Source organism: Mugil cephalus, chromosome 17, assembly GCF_022458985.1.
Source record: "Mugil cephalus isolate CIBA_MC_2020 chromosome 17, CIBA_Mcephalus_1.1, whole genome shotgun sequence".
Lineage (NCBI taxonomy): Eukaryota > Metazoa > Chordata > Actinopteri > Mugiliformes > Mugilidae > Mugil > Mugil cephalus.
In genome coordinates, this window is record NC_061786.1 from 22,136,810 (window position 1) to 22,159,652 (window position 22,843).

General features: G+C 41.4%; 1 protein-coding gene across 4 annotated transcripts in view; it reads left to right on the forward strand.

Moving 5' to 3' along the window:
- Nucleotides 1–22,843, forward strand: part of klc1a (kinesin light chain 1a) — a 41,338-nt gene continuing 18,495 nt past the window's right edge. For 3 of the 4 annotated variants that reach the window (XM_047611752.1, XM_047611753.1, XM_047611754.1), the window contains exons 1-9: nt 2–430; nt 6,370–6,637; nt 8,190–8,420; nt 10,182–10,260; nt 15,464–15,692; nt 16,232–16,319; nt 18,644–18,745; nt 22,368–22,541; nt 22,645–22,744. In XM_047611752.1, coding sequence (XP_047467708.1) covers nt 6,371–6,637; nt 8,190–8,420; nt 10,182–10,260; nt 15,464–15,692; nt 16,232–16,319; nt 18,644–18,745; nt 22,368–22,541; nt 22,645–22,744 — 1,270 coding nt within the window. In that variant the 5' untranslated portion in view covers nt 2–430; nt 6,370. Of the gene's footprint in view, nt 431–6,369; nt 6,638–8,189; nt 8,421–10,181; nt 10,261–15,463; nt 15,693–16,231; nt 16,320–18,643; nt 18,746–22,367; nt 22,542–22,644; nt 22,745–22,843 lie in introns of all 4 variants that reach the window. The other variant, XM_047611751.1, reaches the window with a different exon arrangement.

Consider the following 22,843-nt stretch of genomic DNA (forward strand, 5'->3'; position numbering starts at 1 on the left):
ATCGCTCGCCACTACCATTTCGCGGAGCCAGTCGGGACCAGGACCCGGGGAGCTGTCATCTTCATGGGCAACTTTTTTTATTTATTTGCCCTCCCTTTAGCCCCATGAAGCCGGCGTCGGGGTAGTTTCACGGAGCCGCGTCCTGTCATGGAAGCAGCGGAGAACACCTTCATTGGCTCCGTCTAATTTCAGTGTGTTTTGACAGCTTAGCTATGTAGCCATAGCTACTCAACGTTATTAACGGCTCTTGATGCGGCTGAAGCCCGAGCAGGGCGGATAACACGGAGGAGAGAGAGAAAAATCAAATTAAATAAATTAGAATATATAGATATATACATTTACGCCTGTGAGGAAACGTTGTCGCGACTTTAAAGTGGAAAGAGGAGCGTTTACAGTCGAGCTACATCGGCAACGGATGTCCCAGAGAACGGTAAGAATGGCTCCGTCTATTCACTGGAACGCATCATTAGCCAATTAACCACTCTTTAAAAATAATATATTTTTAAATTTCCATGTTAAGGGTATTTAATTAAACTTAATGTGTTTGCGTTTTTTTTTTTTTTTTTTTTTTTTTTGAGAGAGAGAATTGGCCTGGTGGTCTGTTAATTGCAGGAATTAGACGGTGTCAGCGCATTGAGCGACAGAGCGTTAGCTCAGGAATTAGCCGGGTGTCATGGGGGGGGAACTGGTTCTTCAGGTTAATCCGTTTTGAGAGGGAGGAAGCTCGGGCACATTTACCTTCTGTTAGCCGGGGGAAGCGGCGCATATCCCGGCCACTCTTCAGGGGACTTCAGGGTCCTGTCATGTGATGACGGGTCCTGTCATTGATATTCACAGCGGGCTGAGGGGCTCTGAAAGCCGCCTGTGTTAGGTGCTGGACCCCCGGTGTGGGACACTGGATCTCAGTGTGGAGACAAACAGCTGGGACAGCAACTAAAAAATAAAAAAAAAAAATAATATTTTTTTATGTAACACGCATGCATACACACAATATCAGCAACTAGGACACAGGTGTGAAACATATGGCTCCTCTACAGGGTCTAATCTGGCCTCAGCATGAATTTGCAAACTGTGATCTGCAAATTTTCATGATAACAAAATAACTACGGTTCCTTATTTGTCCGATGTTTTTATTCAGAGAAGTGGACAGAACACTGAGCACTGAGACCCAGGACTTAAAAAAGCAGTCAGCACTGAGCACAAATCACAATTAAGATGCATAAAATAGATTTTATTATTATTATCTGTCACATGCACAGTGAAATTAGGGGTTTTCTGTCTTAAAAAAGTCTACAATTTGATAATCCAATTTAAATATGAGCATTGTAGGTTTTAAATTACATTTAGTCAAGTCTTAATTTGCAGCATGACCCCCTCTGGCTCCAGCTTATTATGTTTCTGTTCCTCATTAGTGGAGCCGATGTCCTGAGCTGATAGTTGAATTTGTTTTTTAAGTAATTGTGTGTCACAGATTGTCTTAATTTAACCCATACTGGTCTTAAAAAGTCTTAAGTTTCACTTGTTCAGACCTGCATAAACCCTGGAAATATATTCTCGTACCTGCAGCCAGTGGTAAACAAAAATAATAATAATAATTACACATAGCACACAGGGTAAAATGTATAAGTATAGGACATATGAGACAGATGTGTCCCCCGAACTAGGACGTATTCCTGTAATTTATTTAGAGTTTAATCCAACCCACCGCCTCCTCCTGGGGAAGCTTGTTGTTGGCTCAGAGCTCCCAGAGGTTTTTATTTTTTTTTTGTTCTTTCTTTATGCCGCTCCTGGGAGATGATAGTTTTGTGTTGCTGCAGCAGATTTTTTGTTGTAACGCTGCAGACTTGGCTCATAGGCGAAAGAAACGCTGCAGCTGATCCATCGAGCTTTCGGTTCATTCTTAAATAAAAAAAAAAAAAACGTTCCCAGAGTCCGAGGTGACGTCTCAGAAAATGTCCAGATGATCTAAAATATTTACTTTACAGTAATATAATTAAAAACAAAACAAAAACAAAGTATATTTCTGCTGATCAGCTGTTAAATTGTTATTGCAGGTGTAAGGTGAGGTCTGGCACCGCCTCTTCCAGAAGGTGTGTCTTATGTAATTGTGAATAATATCTGAATAACAACTCAATTAATACCGTTTTTTTGAAACTGGTATTAATTTCCACTTTTAATTTGTTGCTTAAACATGTTCCCAGACTCAAAAGTGATGCATTTAAATGTCCAGAAAACCCTAAAATATTCAGTGTAAAGGCAAATATTTATATAAGTGATGCAGAATTAAAGTGTTGTTCTGCTGGTCAGGTAATAAAGGATTAATGTAGGTGTGGGGTGACGTGAACACAACTGAAACGTGGCCGTTGCAGCCTCACCCTGAAGGTGTGGGACGTCTTAATTGTATTAATCTGCTTTGTGAATTAATATTTCAACTTTAGCCTGATCCAAACCCGACGTTTGAAGCCAGTGTTAATATTTGAGGTATTTTAAATGACGTATTTCTGTACCTGAGTGCACCATAACACATGGTTCCTATAAGGATTTCTTCTTATTTGTACTGTGAAATTGACATTTTACCCTATAACTCAAATTATCTGGATATTAGCATCTATGCACCACAGTCAGGAAGTCACATATACATATATACAGACCCTATGCACACAAAATAAATACTCTGAACATGTCAAATTTACACTAGGAGATAGCGTCTGAGCGACCCCTGTAACTCGTACTGATTAAATAGATGGTGGATGTTCTCTTTGTTGGCGTTTTTCATGGGTTAACATTTAAAAACACCATCTCAGGACTGTTGCATCCATTTTCTCAACAGATTATAAGATAAATTTAAAGATTATATGTTCAAATAGCTAAAAAGGAAAAGTGATTTACAGATGTGGTTGTTTTATATTAAACCTGGGGAACGATAATTCAGGTGTAGCTGGAATAGACTCGAAATCTAAAAAATAAACCTGCAGAGAGTCTGGATGAAGTTGAAAATGAAAGTCAGTGTGAAATAAATCCAGTAACTTCGAGGCTTCAGGGTTTCTGCAGTGCAGATCAGAATATTTTAAAACTACTTCCCTGTTAAATTTATTCTCTCGCTCATAGAAATACTGGAAGTACTCGGAGCTGTAGTCATGGGAGGATTTACCAGAAGATGATGACGCATAGTTTACTAGTTTAATTTGCACAAAGTTTAGGGAGCTGGATTTTGCCAAAGCTATCATTCATTCATTATCATTATTATTATTGTTCATACCAGATAGTATTTCTCATTTCCTGTGTTTCTGCCCTGCAGTGATGTTGTCTTGTGACTCGCTTATTTAGTTCTGTCGCCACATTTGTGCATCAGAAAAGACTCTTCAGCAGAGTAACTACGCACCATAAAGCACATGGATAATTGGATAATATCACAGCGACTATAATTAGTTTGGATCCTATATAAAGACGTGTTTACAGAATCGTTAAAAACAAAGTTAGTGGTGAAGCAGTTTCGTTAGCGCAGCCATGAAACAAAGGACCCGTTCAGATGCATTAACATCCGTTCAGGATGAATCTGAAAGATCTCGTCTCGGTCCACATGTGGACGTGGTCTGAGACACATGTGACCTCTTTGCTTTGGTTAATGTGAATGTTAAAAAGCAGCAGCAGCAGCTGTTATAACATGTTTGTATATGATGTATAGAGGAGCCAGATAAACACGCGTGTCTGGAAATAAATTAGAACGATAATTAAAGCTCTTTGTCTCCGTTTAAATTGCAGCTGTGCTCTTCTAATCTAATCTCTGCCCACATATCGCTGACTCAGACTGTTCTCGGTCTCTGCAGCGCCGCCGGTTCCGTCCTCATGCAAAAAACACGAGATTGGATTCTGTGTTCGTCTCCTCCTCCGGCTCCCTCATCCATACTTTTATGCTTTTTTAAATTATTTGTTCTTCCTTCTACCCCGTGTGTCGCAGCCGTATCCTCCTCGTATGAAGAGCAGCGGCGTTTTTCAAGCCAGATATTTACATTTCACAAAGTTAGGATCGTGAGTAGATCTCTGTCGTTTTCCTTGTGGTGCTCGAGGCTCATCTGATGTTGGAAGAGGAAGCAGAGCTCGTCACTTTCTCTTCTGTGTTACATCGCCTGCAGCGGTGGCTGCTGTTTGTCTTTGTGGTTTTTGGATTTGCGGTGCTTTACACAACAGTGATTTTTTTTTGTAGAGCTTTTAAGAACTTCTGCAAATTAAAAACGTAGAAGTTTGACAGATCAGCAAAAGCTTCGTCGCTGCAGATTCCCACCTCTTCCTGCACACTGGACTTTCACTTCCTGCTTCCTGCTTCCTGCTCAGCTGATAGGCTGCAGGACGGTCACCGAGTCACATGGAGTGATCATCGGAGCTGCAGCTCGTCCTCCCTCCGTCCATTCGTCCGTCTTTTCTGCTCTTTGGCTGATTATTTTCTTGAACTGAAATGTGAGTTTTTCACCTGGAGCCACTGCAGAGGTGGGAAGCTTGGTTCATCGTGTCGTTGCTCCATCAAGGACGAGGCTAATGTTAGCTCAGTCACACCCAGCCCAGTTTCATTTCTCTATTTTACAGTCACTGCTTTCTGTAATTATTCAGCCGAGAGTCGTCGAGAGACTGAAACACTCGGCTCAATACGAGGAGCTGTGGAAGCGCCTCGTCATAATCCTCTTAAGTGTTTGTGTGTGTGATGAGTACAAAGCAAAGAAAGTCAGGCTGGAGTAGGAAGGAGCTGAGTAGCAGGGTAAATATAAACTGCATCGTTGAGTAAATACATTAGAGATGTGTTTAAAAAGAAGTCTGTTTGAAATGAGGAATGTCCCCCGATGCGATACCAGTCTTTTAATGTTGAACATCGGCCGATCCGACAAAATCTGACTGGATTTAAGAAGTAGAAGAGATGTGAAACTAGAGGGGAAATATTGTGTAAATGCCACAAAATCTCTAGTCTCAGTTTTATTTATTTATAACTGTTTTGAAACTGAAACAAATCTGTTCAGGAAGCGATCACTCGCCTTAAAACACATGTAATGAAGTTTCATGTTACGTGCTACTCCTGTGCCATCACTGCATTATTATTATTATTATAGCAGCTCTACGAAGACTGTAATCATGAACAAGATGTATTCAGGGCTAGTATTACTTCACTGTAGAGTAAATGATGTAATTATACTGGATAAAAACTGCGTATTGTCGTCGGAAGTTTAAATAAACCTTCACCAAATACATATAAACTCCTACTTCCATGTCTATTTAAGTATTTTATAGTCCCTTGATTATATTTGTGGCCAAACTTTACTCTCCTGGCTTCTATACTTCCACATAATCGTCCTGAATCGTGATGCCATCTGTTTTCCTTCCCTGCAACATGATGCTGCCGCCCCCGTGCTTCACAGTTGGATCCGTGTTCTTGGTTCATTAAAGCCAAACGGGTCAATTTCTGTTTCATGAAACCAGAACGTAGAGTATTTACATGCAGAATACAAACCGTCTCCAGATTAGTTTTATTGTGGATGTAGATATTTTTGTACCTGTTCCCTCCACTATTTAAAAGAGCTGCAGTGTCTTGTTGCGTAACATGAAATGTGTACGAGTCGGAGGTTTTCCTGCCTGACGATGCTCAGCTCGTTATCTGCAGACGCCACACGGACCACAAACCTCAGATACGAGATTTGAGCTGGCAGCAGGCGTCAGCTTTTAACTGTCTGGTTTGGTTTAAACCCTTTTATCAAAGCAACACACAATTCTATTTATTTATTTATTTATTTATTTCTCCTTAAAGCGTCTTAAGCGATGACTCCTCAGTTTATTCCAGACCAGTTTTTCTTTGTTTATTCAGACTTTTTTCTGCTGAACTTTCCAGAACAGGTGGTTCTGTCGCTTAAAATTCACCTTGAGTGGAGTTGGGGAAGGAAACTTTTTTAAAATAATTGCCTCAACTTGAACCACCCACACTCACAGAAACACAGCGACCGACCTTTTCTTTAAGCCGGAGATGCTTCTTGTTGTCAGCTGACTGTCGATTTGAAAAGGAGACGAAGCTCTGGTGAGAAACTAAAAGGTTGTGTGCAGGCAAACGAGACCAGAAAGGGTTCGAACGACCAGAGGATCTTTGTGTTTTGAGTAAACAAAATCTCTTCTCCTGTAGTTTCTCCTACAGTCGACCGGATTCTTTCTATCTAAGCTAATGTAACGTGGAGAGAGGAGCTCGTACCTTGTCTCCAGGAAGCTTTTCTCTTCTTTTAAATGCTGCAGCTTTCAGTGTTTGTTGTTGTTTTGGTGTTTACAGTGTGAATTAGCTCCACGTGAAGCTGTAAAACTGTTTAAAAGCATCATAATAACGTTCAGCTTTAACGCCTGCAGGATGCGTGAGGACATGTCCACCATGGTGTGCGTGAAGGAGGAGGAGGACCCCGGGGAGAAGCTGTCCCAGGACGAGATCATCTCCCGGACCAAGCAGGTGATCCAGGGGCTGGAGGCCCTGAAGCAGGAGCACCACTCCATCCTGGAGGGGCTGCTGGGGACGCTGCGCTGCCTCAAGCAGGACGAGGACGGCGTCCTGGTGGAGGAGAAGTCGCACATGATCCGCAAGTCCCTGGAGATGCTGGAGCTCGGCCTGAGCGAGGCTCAGGTATTCGCTTCAGTTCAATTCAGTCTTATTTATCTAGAGTCTATGACAATGCAAATAGTTTCAAGAGGCTTTACAAAATCTGGTCTGACGACTCCAGAGCAAACAAGAACCCAGCTCATATGGAGGGACCCATCAGCCCACGAATGAATTAATGAAATACAGTTAAAAGCAGAAAACTAAAAACCGAAAAGGAGTAGATAAAAGTAAGACTTGTATATCTCTACCTCTTTCTCACTTATCTCTAAATAAATAAAGATTAAAAAGTAATATGGCTTCAAATGAGTCAGATGAAAACTTAGAAACATTCAGTTATAAACAAATTTAAGTGTTCGCAGCCGTATCCTGACTTTACTTATACAAGCCCAGTATTTAATACAATGTATTTGTACACAAATCTGACTAAAGCGTAAAGGTAGAATCTGATGATGAAACAAAGACAAGACTTGGTTCATGATGTTATTTGACAGTTTGAGAATATAAGAGGTAGACGCCATGAAAACTGAGCATGTTGATGTTTCTCCTATAAGTTATTTAAGTAGAACGATCTTTTCTTAAATAATTACACCAAAAATATAGAAAATTAAAGTATGAAACAATATTAAAAGTGAGAGAAATAAAAGGAAACCAAGAGAATCAAGAATCAAAGCAATGTTTGCGTGTACACGCTCTTTACAGTCTTTTTATTCTGTGTTTTCCAAAATTGCGGATTTGCCGACAAACGTTAAACTTCTTGTGTCATCGCTCAGTTGGCGAAACAGCTTTTTATGAGTCACCATTGATGCTTCGGCCTCAAGCTGCAGGATCGATCTCATTAATATACAACACGCTGCACATGCGACATCTAGACTTAATTTCTACCTCCAGGAGAAGCTGTAAAACATCATTTTTCTACTTTCTAAGGGGTCAACCTCTCATTAGAATAAATAGAAAACTAGGATCTGTCAGGATAAAAACCTGCACATATGTTTTTCTTTTGTAAAATATGTATATTTTTGATATTTTGAGAAAACGTCCTATAGGAACCACATGCATGGAAACGATCGGTATCTGCTATTATATGACTTTAATCATGATGCTGCCTTTATTATGAAATTATCAGTATTGAATCAAGTTGGCAAATGAAAAAACTAAAATGAGCAACTCGTGTCTTTATTCATCATGATTAGAAACCTGAGACCTAAAACATGTGTCCTTAATTAAGAGTTTGATGATGGCTGAGTAGCATTGCGACATGCTAGGAACTTATCCAGCTTTCCCTGCTCTCTGATTAGTCGATTAATGAAATATCAATCTCTTACACTAACTAGAAGTCTTCTTATCAAATCTTAAATCTTTCTGCACAACCGAACTTCAAGACTCAATACAATAAACATCTTCAGATAATCTGCAGGAACTGAAATCCCATCACTCACAGATGATGATGGTTTGAGGCTCGGTGTAAATATTGTTCTCAGGCTGCATGATAACCACCTCCTCCTCCTCCTCCTCCTCCTCTTCCTCCTCCTCCTCCTCCTCCTCCTCCTCCTCCTCCTCCTCCTCCTCCTAACCCCAGGTGATGATGGCGCTGTCGAGCCACCTGAGCTCGGTGGAGTCGGAGAAGCAGAAGCTGAGGGCTCAGGTTCGCCGGCTGGGTCAGGAGAACCAGTGGCTGAGGGACGAGCTGGCCGGGACGCAGCAGAAGCTGCAGAAGAGCGAGCAGAGCGTGGCCCAGCTGGAGGAGGAGAAGAAGCACCTGGAGTTCATGAACCAGCTGAAGAAGTACGACGAGGACCTGTCCCCCTCAGTGAGTACTCGGCTCCTCGGCTCCTCCTCCGAACCCCGGGGAATAACTACTATACTACCTGAACATCATGCATCCCCGTCTAAATCTTTATCTTTATTGTTCTGTTTATTATGACATAGTTGGTAAAATCTGTTTCCTGTCGATCAGATGACGACACAGTGATAATCTTAATAATAGATAATATAATAATAATAATAATATATAATAATATAATAATAAAAGATATAGAGATTTTTTTCCTTCCAGCTATCAGTAGCTCTTCCTAGCTTCCTAGCTTCCTAGCTTCCTAGCCTTACAAGTAATAGGATTTCCTCTCAACCTCCCAGTTAGTAGTAGCTTTCACTAGCCTCTCAGCTAACTATAGCGCTTCCTAGCCTCCCAGCTAACGGTAACTTTTATTATCCTCCCAGCTAACAGTAACTTTTTATTAGCCTCCCAGCTATCAGTAGCTCTTCCTAGCCTCTCAGCTAACAGTAACTTTTATTATCCACTCAGCTAACAGTAGATCTTCCTAGCCTCTCAGCTAATAGTAACTTTTATTATCCTCTAAGCTGACAGTAGATCTTCCTAGCCTCCCAGCTAACTATAGCGCTTCCTAGCCTCCCAGCTAACAGTAGATCTTCCTAGCCTCCCAGCTAACTATAGCGCTTCCTAGCCTCCCAGCTAACAGTAGATCTTCCTAGCCTCCCAGCTAACTATAGCGCTTCCTAGCCTCCCAGCTAACAGTAGCTCTTCCTAGCCTCCCAGCTAACAGTAACTTTTATTATCCTCTCAGCTAACAGTAACTTTTATTATCCTCTCAGCTAACAGTAACTTTTATTATCCTCCCAGCTAACAGTAGCTCTGCCTAGCTTCCTAGCTTCCTAGGCTTACAAGTAATAGGATTTCTTCTCAACCTCTTAGTTAGTAGTAGCTTTCACTAGCCTCTCAGCTAACTATAGCTCTTCCTAGCCACCCAGCTAACTGTAACTTTTATTATCCTCTCAGCTAACAGTAGATCTTTCTATCCTCCCAGCTAACAGTAGCTCTTCCTAGCCTCCCAGCTAACAGTAGCTCTTCCTAGCCTCCCAGCTGACAGTAACTTTTATTATCCTCTCAGCTAACTGTAGTGCTTCCTAGCCACCCAGCTAACAGTAACTTTTATCATCCTCTCAGCTAACAGTAGCGTTTCCTAGCCTCCCAGCTAACAGTAGCGTTTCCTAGCCTCCCAGCTAACAGTAGCTCTTCCTAGCCGCTCAGCTAACAGTAACTTTTATTATCCTCTCAGCTAACAGTAACTTTTATTATCCTCCCAGCTAACAGTAGCTCTTCCTAGCCTCCCAGCTAACAGTAACTTTTATTATCCTCCCAGCTAACAGTAGCTCTTCCTAGCCTCCCAGCTAACAGTAACTTTTATTATCCTCCCAGCTAACAGTAGATCTTCCTTGCCTTCATTTTGTTTGAATCATCCCATTTCTCCTCTCTGGCCTATACCTGCTCAACATTATAACCATCAGTTCTCCCAAGACTCTCATCACTTTAATTCCCTTGAGTTTTTTTAAAATTTTTTTCATTTCTTCTTTTGATTCCCACCATTTGTGAACTTTCTCCAAACACCTTATTAGCAGCAGATGAGCGGAAACTACAACCCTGAACAATCTCAAGTATTCAAATTGTTTTAAAAACGTGTGATTAGACCCAGACTGCAGCGCGCCTGCAGCAGTAGCTCTTCCTAGCTTCCTAGCATCCCAGCTAACGGCGGCTCTTCTTCCTTCCTCTCAGGAGGAGAAGGACTCTGACTCCAGCAAAGAGACTCTGGACGATCTCTTCCCAGACGACCAGGACGACCAAGCCCAAGGCAGTAAGTCTCCATCTTCTTCCATTTACTCTGAACGGTTCGCACACATTTTATAAATCTGAACCCACGTGTGAAATAGTTCCAGGTCTTGGATGTGGTTTGAGAGGTGACACATTAAGCTAATGTTTGTCTGTTTGCTGGAGATGTTTGACTGTTTTTTCTGTGGTGTCCTCTAGTGTTGCCACTAGTCATTATTATTATTATTGAACTTACTGAGGTTCTGGAGAGTCAAGTATGTACAGTAGCTCCTCCTAGCCTCCCAGCTAACAGTAGCCTTTATTAGCCTCCCAGCTAACAGTAGCCTTTATTAGCCTCCCAGCTAATAGTAACTATTCCTAGTCTCCCAGCCAATAGTAGCTCTTCCTAGTTAACAGTAGCTCTTCCTAGCTTCAAGCTAATAGTAGCTCCTCCTAGCCCTCTAGCCTTCCAGCTAATAGTAACGCTTCCTAACCTCCTAGGCTCCCAGCTAACAGTAGCCTTTATTAGCCTCCCAGCTAACAGTAGCTCTTCCATGCCTCCCAGCTAAAAGTAGCTCTGCCTAGCCTCCCAGCTAATAGTAGCTTTCCCTAGCCCTCTAGCCTTCCAGCTAATAGTAACACTTCATAACCTCCTAGCCTTCCAGCTAACAGTAGCTCGTCTTAGCCACCTAGCCTTCCAGCTAACAGTAGCTCTTCTTAGCCTCCCAGCCTTCCAGCTAATAGTAGCTCTTCCTAGCCTTCCAGCTAATAGTAACACTTCCTAACCTCCTAGCCTTCCAGCTAACAGTAACACTTCCTAACCTCCTAGCCTTCCAGCTAACAGTAGCTCATCTTAGCCTCCTAGCCTTCCAGCTAACAGTAGCTCTTGCTACCCTCCTAGCTGAGGTTCCAGGTCTTTTACACATGTGTAGAACATATGTACCGGCTGGTCGTTGGCTTCGTCTTTGTGGTGCGTTCAAGTGCGATGTGTTGGTCCAGATACATGCGGTTAAGTCAGCCTCCAGTAGTTCTTTGCAGTCGGTTCGATTTTCTTTGTCTTCGTAGACGGACCTCGGATTAGTTACTGCACCAATAGAGCTGTAACAACGTCAGTACCTTCACATTATTTATATCAACTGCATCATCCAGAATATTTATGCTTGGCAGCTGCAGACAGATTCTTTTCCTGATGGAAGTGGCAATTTTAAACTGATACCTCCCGTCCTGTAACTTAATCTAGTCAATGCACGTCCCCAGAGTGATATGTGTCCTGCACTTTTCTCGAGCCTCATAAATCTTTGTCTCTTTTTGTGCTTCAGTCTCCGCGTTGCCCCAGTTTTCTCCCACTCGTCATGTCTATGTTGAAGAGTCCACACAGTAAAGTCGTGTTGGCTGTAAAGGCCCATTAGTCAGGACCTAGTTCAGTCTGGATTTAGGCCAAATGGGCAGAAAAAACCTCCCCGTCACTGTTGTGTTATATAGTTCCAGTTCTTCTGCATCGTGTTTGTGGCTCGACTCAGGTGAAATAACGAGTCGCAAAAGATTCCAGGAAAATTTGGCTTTAGTATATTTTTTATGATCATTTATGAGCAATTATTCAAGTAATCGTTTGTTCTCTAAACACCAGAAATACTTATTTTATAGTTTTTTGATGAGTTATCGTCCGACAGTATTTAAAGACCTTCAGTCAAACGTCTGATCCCAACAAACAGTTTGTTCTGAAACCGGGATCTTTCTCGGAAGCTTTTATACATGAAGACAAACCCCAGTGAACTCCTTGAACCAGCCGGTTTAAACTCCCCAAGTTTATACTCTAGTGCTCTTTCTTTTTTAAACAGTTTAATTTAATCGACCAGCTGGTTTATGTTTAACAGTCACTTAGTTTAGTTTTTCAGGATTCTACCTGGTAAATCGGATTTAAATTTATCCACAAGTTCATCCAAAGTCTGAAGTTAAGCTGTAAAGCTGAGTTGATTTTCCAAAAACTTCACAATAAATTGTGCTTTATTTTGACTAATTAAATTCCCCAAATACTACAAGTTGTTCCAAACAAATGCACCATTTCCTCAGGTTTATGGAAAGTCTTACTCTTACGGGTGTTTCAGGACATTGTGAAGCTTTTATTTTAAAAACGATTAGTCGTATGAACAGGTGATAGGAGGAAGTCAGGAACCTTTACGCTCATCATTTTATTTTGCAGAACGAAAGAGAGCAGAAAGAATAATAAACAATAATGAAGCTACTTCTGGTGACTGGCTAAACAAGTTATTCCAGATTTTTCATGAGGATTAAATTCTAGTTTTATCTCAGAATCTTAGTTGTGTCAAGTAAACCTCAATCTTTTGTAACTTCCTCATGTTTTTGGATCTGCTTGTAAGATACATGTTCAAATAAAAGGACTAGATTTTTATTTTTTTAATGTTTCAGATTGAATTCTGGCGTCTTTATTTCTTCTGGTGGTGGAACATAACATATTCAGCGCAGAGCAGCTAAATGAATCATGACTCGTAGGGAGAGACTGAATTTAATATAAGCTGTGAGCTGGAGGAACTGAGAAGAGCATAAGATTGACTTTCCACAGCGTAAATCTCCTTGTCGGTCCATACGGCAATAATGATTTTAAAAAAAAAAGAAAGAGAGGTTTCTCTGCTGAGTTGTCGGTTATAGGTCGGTAAACTGCAGATAATCAAAAAATGTTTATCTAGAGAGATCTTTGTCCTTTTTGTGTTTATTTTGAACCCCACAGAAAGTTTTTGTATAAATATGATTATCAACATTTCCCAAAACTAAGAAATTTAATTCTAAGTGACTCTTGAGTTGAACATAATACAAGGAAATAGAACAGAGTCTAGTAATGAATGAAATAATGTCCGTGCTTACAGTAAATACAGCTGTAGCTACATGTGAGGACAGTAAATACAAGTTTGAAGAACCAAAAAATAAGAAAAATACGGGACGTTTGTTTTCTTCAAACTGCTGCAGAAGAATCTCTCCCTTCAGGCAAATAAACAAATAAGAATTTAAAGTAATGAGCGGCGCTGTGTGTTTAATGAAGGCAGCACGGAGGAGATGGATGTGTGGTGTTTATGAAGCAGCGCGGCGTCATCGAAAGCCTCCTCCACCGGCGTTAATCCTCTGTGAGCGTGAAGCCGAGCTGCCTCAGGCTCCGCATCTCTGCAGCAGATTAGATGTCGTTCCTCACCACTTCCTCACAAGCTTTTTTTGGGGGTTTTTGGGGTAAATTACTGTCAGCGGGATGGAGATAATGATGGTGACAGCTCTGGCCTGAGGCTTACGTAACCGTATTTTTTCTTTTCTATGCAAACATTTAACAAACTCCTTCAACCTCCGTAAATCGCGGCGAATGCAAAGTACGGATTCAAAGTTTTCATTCGACTGTTCACCTGCAGAATAAGGACAAAAGACGCCTGCTTTACCAGTCAAATCAGAACAAAACATGCATATTTATTTAATTTAATCAAAGCAGTGTCTGGTACGTGTAGTCGATGTTAGAAAGTTAGAAAATAATTTGTGTTTTAAATGTTTATTAAGATGCATTCAGTTGTGTTTTTTTGCAAACAAGCAAAACAATGTGTTTAATGTTTGGTTGTTCAAACGTTTTCTTAATTTTTCTTCATATTTTGTGCATGAAGTACATGGAAAAACAAAAGGAAATCCTTTACAAAAACACAGAACAGCTCAGAAAACCTGTCAATCAAAACAAAGATGTAATTTCTTATGGTTTTATCAAAACTTGAACTAACACAACAACGTAAAAATAACATTGGCCTTTTTTTTTGTTACATCACATCCTACATCTACAGCTGGAACACTTTGTAGTATTGTGATAATCAAGTAGTGAGACGAAGTTTTTATTGAGCTTCGTGTCACGTGGACGGACCGGGGATCGAACCACCACGCCTGTGATTAGTTTGTAATCCACTCCAGCATCTGAGTCACCGCCTCCCAACGCTAATAAGCAGATTAACCGATTATAACATAATAAACATAAGCTTGTGCTGTGCGTGTAAAACAAAACCCCAAAACAAAGCAACAAATATCTGGTCCCAACAAAGAACCACTGACCCAAACCCAAAAACCCCACTGACTTTTTCCTGCAGAGTAAATATAGAGCTGCCTTTTAATAATGAGAAACCCAATCAGGTGGTTTCCCCGACCTCTCGCTCATTCGCTCGCTCTCATTCATACATTCTTAGACGTGCAGAGACAGACATGCTGCGTATCATGTGGCGAGTTGCTACCACGTCGTCCTGACCCCGTTTAAACACAACAACACAGGAAGCCGTGCGTCAGCTGTTCATTGTAGTAGAAAGAGGGCGTTGTTTGTATGTGTGTGTATAGTAGGAGTCCGCCAGCGTTTGTTTGACGTGGTGTCAATTTTTTTACCCGTTTGTGTGAACTCACAAATGATTGATCACGGGTGGGAACTGTGCAGGAGTTTCCACCCAAGACAAATATACACGTAAACAAAAAATACTGGTACTTTGACAAACGTTTGGAAGTCGCCACCTGGATTTAACTAAGCATTAGATAATTAGCGCATGGGTGATTATCTTTCAGCTGGCACCAAGTTATTCAAGCCCAACTGGTGCGATGAGTAGATTCTCATTTCTAAAACAACCATGTGGAAAGACGCATCCTGTGGTTTGTTTGAGAAGGAAAATCATTGGCTGCATCGAGCAGAGAAAACATCTCAGGAGACTGAAGCAGAAAATTAAAACTGGGTAAAGATAAAGTGATGCCCCCATCATGACTCGTGCCTCCTGTACCAGCCTTTAGTGTTAAGATCTGGGGTTACAGCCCAAAGAATGAGGTCAGCTGACTAACCTGAATGCACAGAATGACCAGATTATTCCATCAATGGATTTTTATTTTCTTCCCTGATGCCACGGGCGTTTTCTAAGATGACAATGCCAGGATTCATTGGGGTTAAATAGTGAAAGAGTGTTTTAAGGGAGCATGAGACCAGATCCCCATAGAGTCCAGACCTGAACCTCATTGTGGATCTTTGTTATGAGCTGGAGAAGGATTTGTGCAGTGGTCAGACTCACCCATCATCAATACAAGAGCTTGATGACAAATGTATTAAAAACACTGGATGAAAATAAATCTGGTGCTTCTTTTTGAAACAATAACACAGAAAATGTCTCTAAAGGCGTCCGATGACCAGGCAGCGTATCTACGATTATCTGAACTAACTCTTATTTTTCCGTCCTCTGTGTCTTTAGTTCAACCAGCTCATGGCAGCGCTGCGGCGGCGGCCGCCCAGCAGGGAGGCTACGAGATCCCGGCTCGCCTGAGGACGCTCCACAACCTGGTGATCCAGTACGCGTCGCAGGGCCGCTACGAGGTGGCGGTGCCGCTCTGCAAACAGGCCCTGGAAGACCTGGAGAAGACGTCCGGACACGACCACCCCGACGTGGCCACCATGCTCAACATCCTCGCCCTCGTTTACAGGTAAAACAATAATCAGCGACATATTTATTTCACGTCTTTTTAAGAATTAAGACATTTTAAGAATGTCTTTAACCTTGTATCACCAGAGCTCCTTCAAATTCCACAAATTTCTTTTCTCAAGAGAGACAAAATATGTTAATGACCGTGTGTTTTTCTTGCCGTCGCCCTCACAACACTGTGGCATGTCCCTTGAAACCTTCTGGTATCCAACCTCAAAGCGTTGTGTGTGTGTGTGACCGGCCTCCAAATAAGAGCCGGGAGCCTACGTCAGAAGAAGCCAAACATAGCTTAGACGCCGTCGCAGATTTACAGTACGCAGTGACACGAAGTGGGCGAAACAAAAGATTTCACCCACAGGAGCTCGACACGTATTTCACAGAACAGTTGCCAATGTTTCGTTTTGAATAGTCGACCCAGACTTGTGGGTTTGTGACCCTGAAGGAACGAGAGTCTGGGTCGACGGTGGGAAACGCAGCGAAGCCTTTTCAATCATGTCACCTGCAAAATAGTGTCTGACTCTGTTTTCTCGTCTCCGTCAGGGACCAGAACAAATACAAGGAGGCGGCCAACCTACTGAATGACGCTCTGGCCATCAGGGAGAAGACTCTCGGCCGGGACCATCCAGCTGTAAGTGCATCCATCATCGCTGCGTTACATCAAAACGTAATTTGTTTTGTTGCGATCTGGATTTCTTGTTTTAAAAAACAACCAGACAGTTTTTTCTTTTCAGATGAAGCATAATGAGACAATACGCTAGCAGGATTTTTATGTTCTACTTTGTTGGGGGGGTGATACGGGAGGGTTACCGTGGCAACCGGAGGCTGAAACATCCACTAGAGACCGAGTGTCAACTACAAAAACAACGACGACGACGACGAGAGAATAAGTTTTATAAGTGGACGAAGCTTCAGATTAGAAGATGTTTGTGCTGTTGATGTGCAAACTACAGGTAGCTTAGCTTAGCTTAGCTTAGCTTAGTATAATGACACAAACAGCTAACGAGCTGAAAAGTCAACATTTCCTCTGGTATAAACGGTGGATTCCTGATCACTTTAATGAGACTGAGGTCGTGTAATAAATAAATTACACAGTGATACATCCACCGTGACTTTATTTTTAATATTCTCACACCGTCATTAAACTTTCGGCTGCTCAGCTATATTTGGCTCCGGCTGCATCATCCCAGTTCTCCTTCAGGAATTAATAAAACGTATTTAAGGAGATTTCCTCAGCTTCCCTTCTGGTGGCACATATAACAACACAGACAGCTGAGACATTTATTATTATTATTATTATTAAAGACCTTGTGAAGTAAGACGAGGATTGTAGCGCTGGAGTTTCATGGTCATTATTCATGGGTTTATAACTAAATTCAGTTTTAATTTCCTGATTTTCTTTTCTAAATATCCAGTTTGACAGAAACAACTTTACAACCTGCAAATATAAAGTAGTCAGTTAAATAGAAAATAGAAATAAAAGCAGATGAAATCTAAATCCAAACCGAGATCAAACATTTTGAAATGACTCCTGAATGTGTTTGTCCAGGTCTGTGAGCAGCAGTGAATTATTTACTGGGCTGTTCTCAGATTCCTCTGAGCTTCTGTTTGTCAGACTGGAGGTCGACTAACTCTGTTAACCCCGGCAGGTTTCTGTCTCCACTGTCTGGACCTCCATCACCCTCCACTCTGTGAACCTGAGGTTAGCCCCCCCCCCTCCACCCTCCACCCTGATATCAGGCCCCTTCTTTTCCACAAGGAACTGATTGTCACTGATTCATTATTGTAAAGAAATCACCCCGGATTTATCTGACACTGATTCACAGGTTTCTCATTTCTCTTTCATTTCCACCCACCTTCCTTTCTCTGCGTTTTACTTTTAATGTCTAGGTTGTAAATTTGAGCGGGAGACTCTCGCGTTTTCGTTCCTAAATCAGGTGTGAACCTGCTGGACTTGTTGGTACGTCGCTGTTTGTGCCGCGTTTACGCAACAGCTGATTCAGCGTTTGGATCGTTTCCAGTTCGGCTGCTGTTAAAACTCACAGTCCTCATGTCAGGAAAGTTAAGGGATCATTTAGGCTTTAGTGGTTCTGTTATGATCAGATCGATCAGGACACATGTTAAAACCTGAACAGACTCTGGAGTTTCATGTGTCTGATTGTTTCTTTACTTCCTGTAGACGTGACAAACACTCTTTTCTGTTTCACTTTGATTTATTCGCTTATATCTTCACTGAGCATGAAGAAAAAACGCTCACTCAGGTTTTTTTTTTTTTTGTAATTTAATATTGATTATTTAAATAAGGAAAGTGGTCATATTGGTCGGTGTCAGGTTTCTGTCAGCGTAAATCTGGACTTTATTGAGTTTGTGAAAGCGTTTCTGTTAATTTAAAGGCTGAGGATGAAGATTTATCGGCATAATTGGATTTGCTGTTGTATGTTTGTGGACGTGTGAATCACATGATCGTTGTTTTATATCTCAGGCTGTGGTCATCACCTTTTCAGAGTGAAGCTACTCTGCTTTTCAGTTAGCTCCCCCTTTTTCCCCGTCACCTCCCGTCCTTCCCCTCTGTCCTCCCCCTCTGTCCTCCCCCTCTGTCCTCCCCCTCTGTCCTCCCCCTCTGTCCACATGGACGCCAGAACCTGTTGTGAATCAGGGATCGGAGCTGAACTCCGAACCTCCTCCTCCTCCTCCTCCTCCGCCGCCTCCTCCCTCCTCCCTCCTTCCTGAGTGCACGTGTTGGGAGATTCATGCCTCGGCTGATTCGGATCAAATTGCAGCCGACCACAATCACTTCCTGTTTCCGCACGTCCCCCTTTTTCCTCCTGGTTAATTACTCACTCACCAGATCAATGACACGGACGCTGCTGTGGCGGTTGCACATGGGTGAAGATGACTGAGGTTTAAAAAAAAGAGAAGCTGTGGGATAATAAATGTGTTTGTGTCTCCTGTCAGGTTGCTGCCACCCTCAATAACTTGGCCGTCCTGTACGGGAAGAGGGGCAAGTACAAGGAAGCAGAGCCTCTGTGCAAGAGAGCGCTGGAGATCAGGGAGAAGGTGAGCGGCTTTTTAAACTTTTTAAATCCTCACAGATGGTTTTAAAACTTTCAACCAGAACTTCACTTTCACTTTCTCCAGACGGACTCTGTGTCCTACTTTTATAAAATGGTTCCTATGAGTCACAGACAAATGAAGGACCAGAAATAAAAAACTAAAATAAAGGGAAATATTCAGAGACACTGCTGCTAAATCCCTGTTAAATGTTCAAACGTTTACTACTGAAAACTCTTTGTGTGTCACGGTGCGTTTTTTCATTTACCGCGGAGTTCAGACGTCACACTTGAATTATTGGCATTTTAGTCACAGAAGTCTTGATGTAAACTAATATTATTGCTGTAATGTTAAACTAAATTTACAACATTTACAGATAACTTGAACTAACTCATGAGTTTTTTTACTAGAATTATTTACAGTGATGAATCTACAAGACGACACGAGGCAGATTTTCATAAAAATATTCAAAAGTTTTAGTTGTTTAATTTAAACAATGGTGTTTCACACTGTTTTGCGTTATTTTTGTTTATTGTTTTTAGCCGTTGTTAGCGCAACCTGAGCTTCTAGTTCCCATGTAACACATGAAAAATTACACTATAACATATGTATGTGGAAAAATACTGTCAGTCTGTACGACCGGTTTAATGCAACAGAAACTAATCAGTCTTATTGCTGTTTACACACGAGGCGCAACTCGGAAATTCCATCTTCTGAGTACAAATGAAACCATCAGTCATTCATGTTGTTGCCTTAGCTAGCCACTGCTAATGCTAATGCTAATGCTAAAAACTATGAGTTCAGTTGCATTTGAATGTTTAAGATTTAAAAAATTCAACTAATTCAGCTAATTATTCCCCCCGGGACTAATTAGAGCTCGTACAAATGGTTTAATTTGAAATCAGGCTCATTTAGTGTTTGTGGTTCAGCTGCTTGAACTTTGTTGACATAGATTTTAACCCTTTAACACAAAACGAAAAGACTAAAAACCTTGAAGCTTGTTGTTTGTGAGACTTAAAAATAGTGATTCAACACAAGGAGCTAAAATTTTGAGTTTGGTTTTAGGTTCGTTTTTACTGATACAGAGAAAAACACGAGCAGTTAGTTAGATTATTCATCCTGCTTGAAAGTTGTTGCAGGAATATAATCCAACTCCAAACCAACTTTGTGCCGGTACAGATGTGTTGGTGATGTGACCTGAGACATGAATTTTCACCTTATTATGACTCTGATGTGTTTGTGGCGTTTAATATTAAAGGGTTAACATGTTTTCAGCCGCTTTGTTTCACCTGTAATTTGAAGCGTACGTTGCTTCAAAGCAACTCGTCCTCCGCTCTCGACTTTGAACAAACCCTCCACCTCTTTCTTTCTCTCCTTCTCCGTCCTCTGAGAATTAGACGTCAGCTTTGGTTAAGCTGAGCAGTTTCATTTCTTTGTGCTGCTTAAACTCGGATGATAATGCTCCTGCTTAAGCTGCAGGACTGACTCTGCACGGGCAGGTCGATGCACGGAGGCTGCAGCAAACAGCTCCTGAATCAGGACGTTTGTTTTTTCTTCATGCAGCTTCAACCTTTTCATGGAAGCGCAGGAACATTCATCTGCAGAGTGTTTCTTAGGAGTAAAGATACCTGGAAGGTGAATTCTGTGAAGTGGTGTCAAAGCTTTTCACTACTCAGCTTGAGAGGAAATATTAATATGAAAAAAAAAAAAAAAAAAAGAGATTAACTGCTGCAGGTTTTTAGGGCGATTATCTCATATTTGATCTGTTTCCTCACATCCCCAATTAAATTAGTGGAGTTAGAAAAGTCTAACCGGCCGTTAAATTTACACATTCCTTCACATTTACAGCAATTTAATCATGTCATTAAATAGTGGAGAAGGACATGTAAACAGCTTCTTGTTGAAATGCAGATGAAAAGGAATCTTATTTTGTTACTGTTGCTGCTTTGAGCTGAGTTTGAGATGAAACTGCGACAGACTGCAGCACTTTTTGTGTCTGAACGTGTCAATAAACACAATCGGTTCCTCAGCGTCGTGGACCCGGCAGGTATCGCCGTCCTTTTTCCAGCTAACGATGTTTACAGGGAGGCCGTACGATGTTTATGTGGCCGAGGAGGAGGAGGAGGAGGTGGAGGTGTGGGAGGTCCGGGCTCCACATCTTTGCTCAGACCTCCCACAGACCTACAACTCCCCAGGGACAAACTACGACACCACACGTCAGCTTTTAGCTGTGATTCATCAACTAAGATGGTTTCACTTCCACTGTTCACCTCCCGTCTCTGTGACCTTCTCACCTGGTCACTCTTCATCTTCATCCTTCTTCTTCTTCTTTTCTGTTCTGTCCTGATCAGTCTCACTCAGATAAACCTCAGACTGTTTCCTTCAATGATCCGTCTGATTATCGGGTTCAGTCCTGGAGAATCTGACCTCGAGTGTCCAGGTGTGAACACTGATCTGGTGTCAGTCCACATGTGGAGGTGGTCTGGGACACGTGACCTCAAAAATACTTAGCATAGCATTAACATAGCATAGCATAGCATAAACATAGCATACCATTAACATAACATAGCATAGCATAAACATAGCATAGCATAAACATAGCATAGCATAAACATAACATACCATAAACATAATATAACATTAGCATAACATAGCATAGCATAGCATAAGCATAGCATAGCATAAACATAGCATACCATAAACACAACACAACACAACACAACACAACACAACATAACATAACATAGCATAGCATAAACATAATATAACATTAGCATAACATAGCATAGCATAGCATACCATAAACACAACACAACACAACACAACATAACATAACATAACATAGCATAGCATAAACATAATATAACATTAGCATAACATAGCATAGCATAGCATACCATAAACACAACACAACATAACATAACATAACATAGCATAGCATAAACATAATATAACATTAGCATAACATAGCATAGCATAGCATAAACATAGCATACCATAAACACAACACAACACAACACAACATAACATAACACAGCATAGCATAGCATAGCATAAACATAACATAAACATAATATAACATTAGCATAGCATAAACATAACATACCATAGCATACCATAACATCAGCGCAGCACAGCACAAACATAAACATAAACATAAACATAAACATAACATTAGCATAACATAGCATAGCTTAAGAATGAGTAGTAGTGGTTCCAAACTATGTGTAGTGGTGTGAACACACAATGAGTCCTGGGTCCCTTTAAAAACCACGTCATCAAAAAAAGGGGAGAGTTTGAAATAATGTCCTGAATAAGTAACGTCTGTTCATCAGTAATGAGCCTTTTAAAAGAAACTAATCTGAACAAGAATCTACTCAAATATGAGTTTGTTTCGTTTGATTCTGTGACAAAAACTGATCTTAAGAATTATTCAAAACGTCTGGTGTCAACAATATATATAATATTTATATATTTTCTAGTTTCTTAATGATCCATCTACGTTTGCTACCGTGATGGTTTTAAGCCATTAATGGATTAGAGCTGTCGACCAAATGGTTCATGCCAGACGCAGGTTGTTGTTGTTGTCGTCTTTTAACCCCCCCGTCGTCTCTTTCCTCGGTGCCAGGTGTTGGGCAAAGACCACCCAGATGTGGCCAAGCAGCTGAACAACCTGGCTCTGCTGTGCCAGAACCAGGGCAAGTATGACGAGGTGGAGTATTACTACATGAGGGCGCTGGAGATCTACCAGACCAAGCTGGGCCCCGATGACCCCAACGTGGCCAAGACCAAGAACAACCTGGTGCACATTCATAATAATTTATTATTTATATTTTTCATCTTTAAGCCTTAGTTTGAAGGTTGGTTCTGCCTGAAGTTCCCTGCTGATCGTCTCTGTTCCTCAGGCGTCCTGTTACCTGAAGCAGGGGAAGTTCAAACAGGCCGAGACTCTGTATAAAGAAATACTCACCCGAGCTCACGAGAGGGAGTTCGGCTCCGTGGACGGTTAGTATCTGAAAATAAATCCCAAACTAATGTAAAGGTTCATACGCTCAGGCTGCTCTGATCATTTTAGGTGGAGGACGACAAAGCTGTAAACAAAAA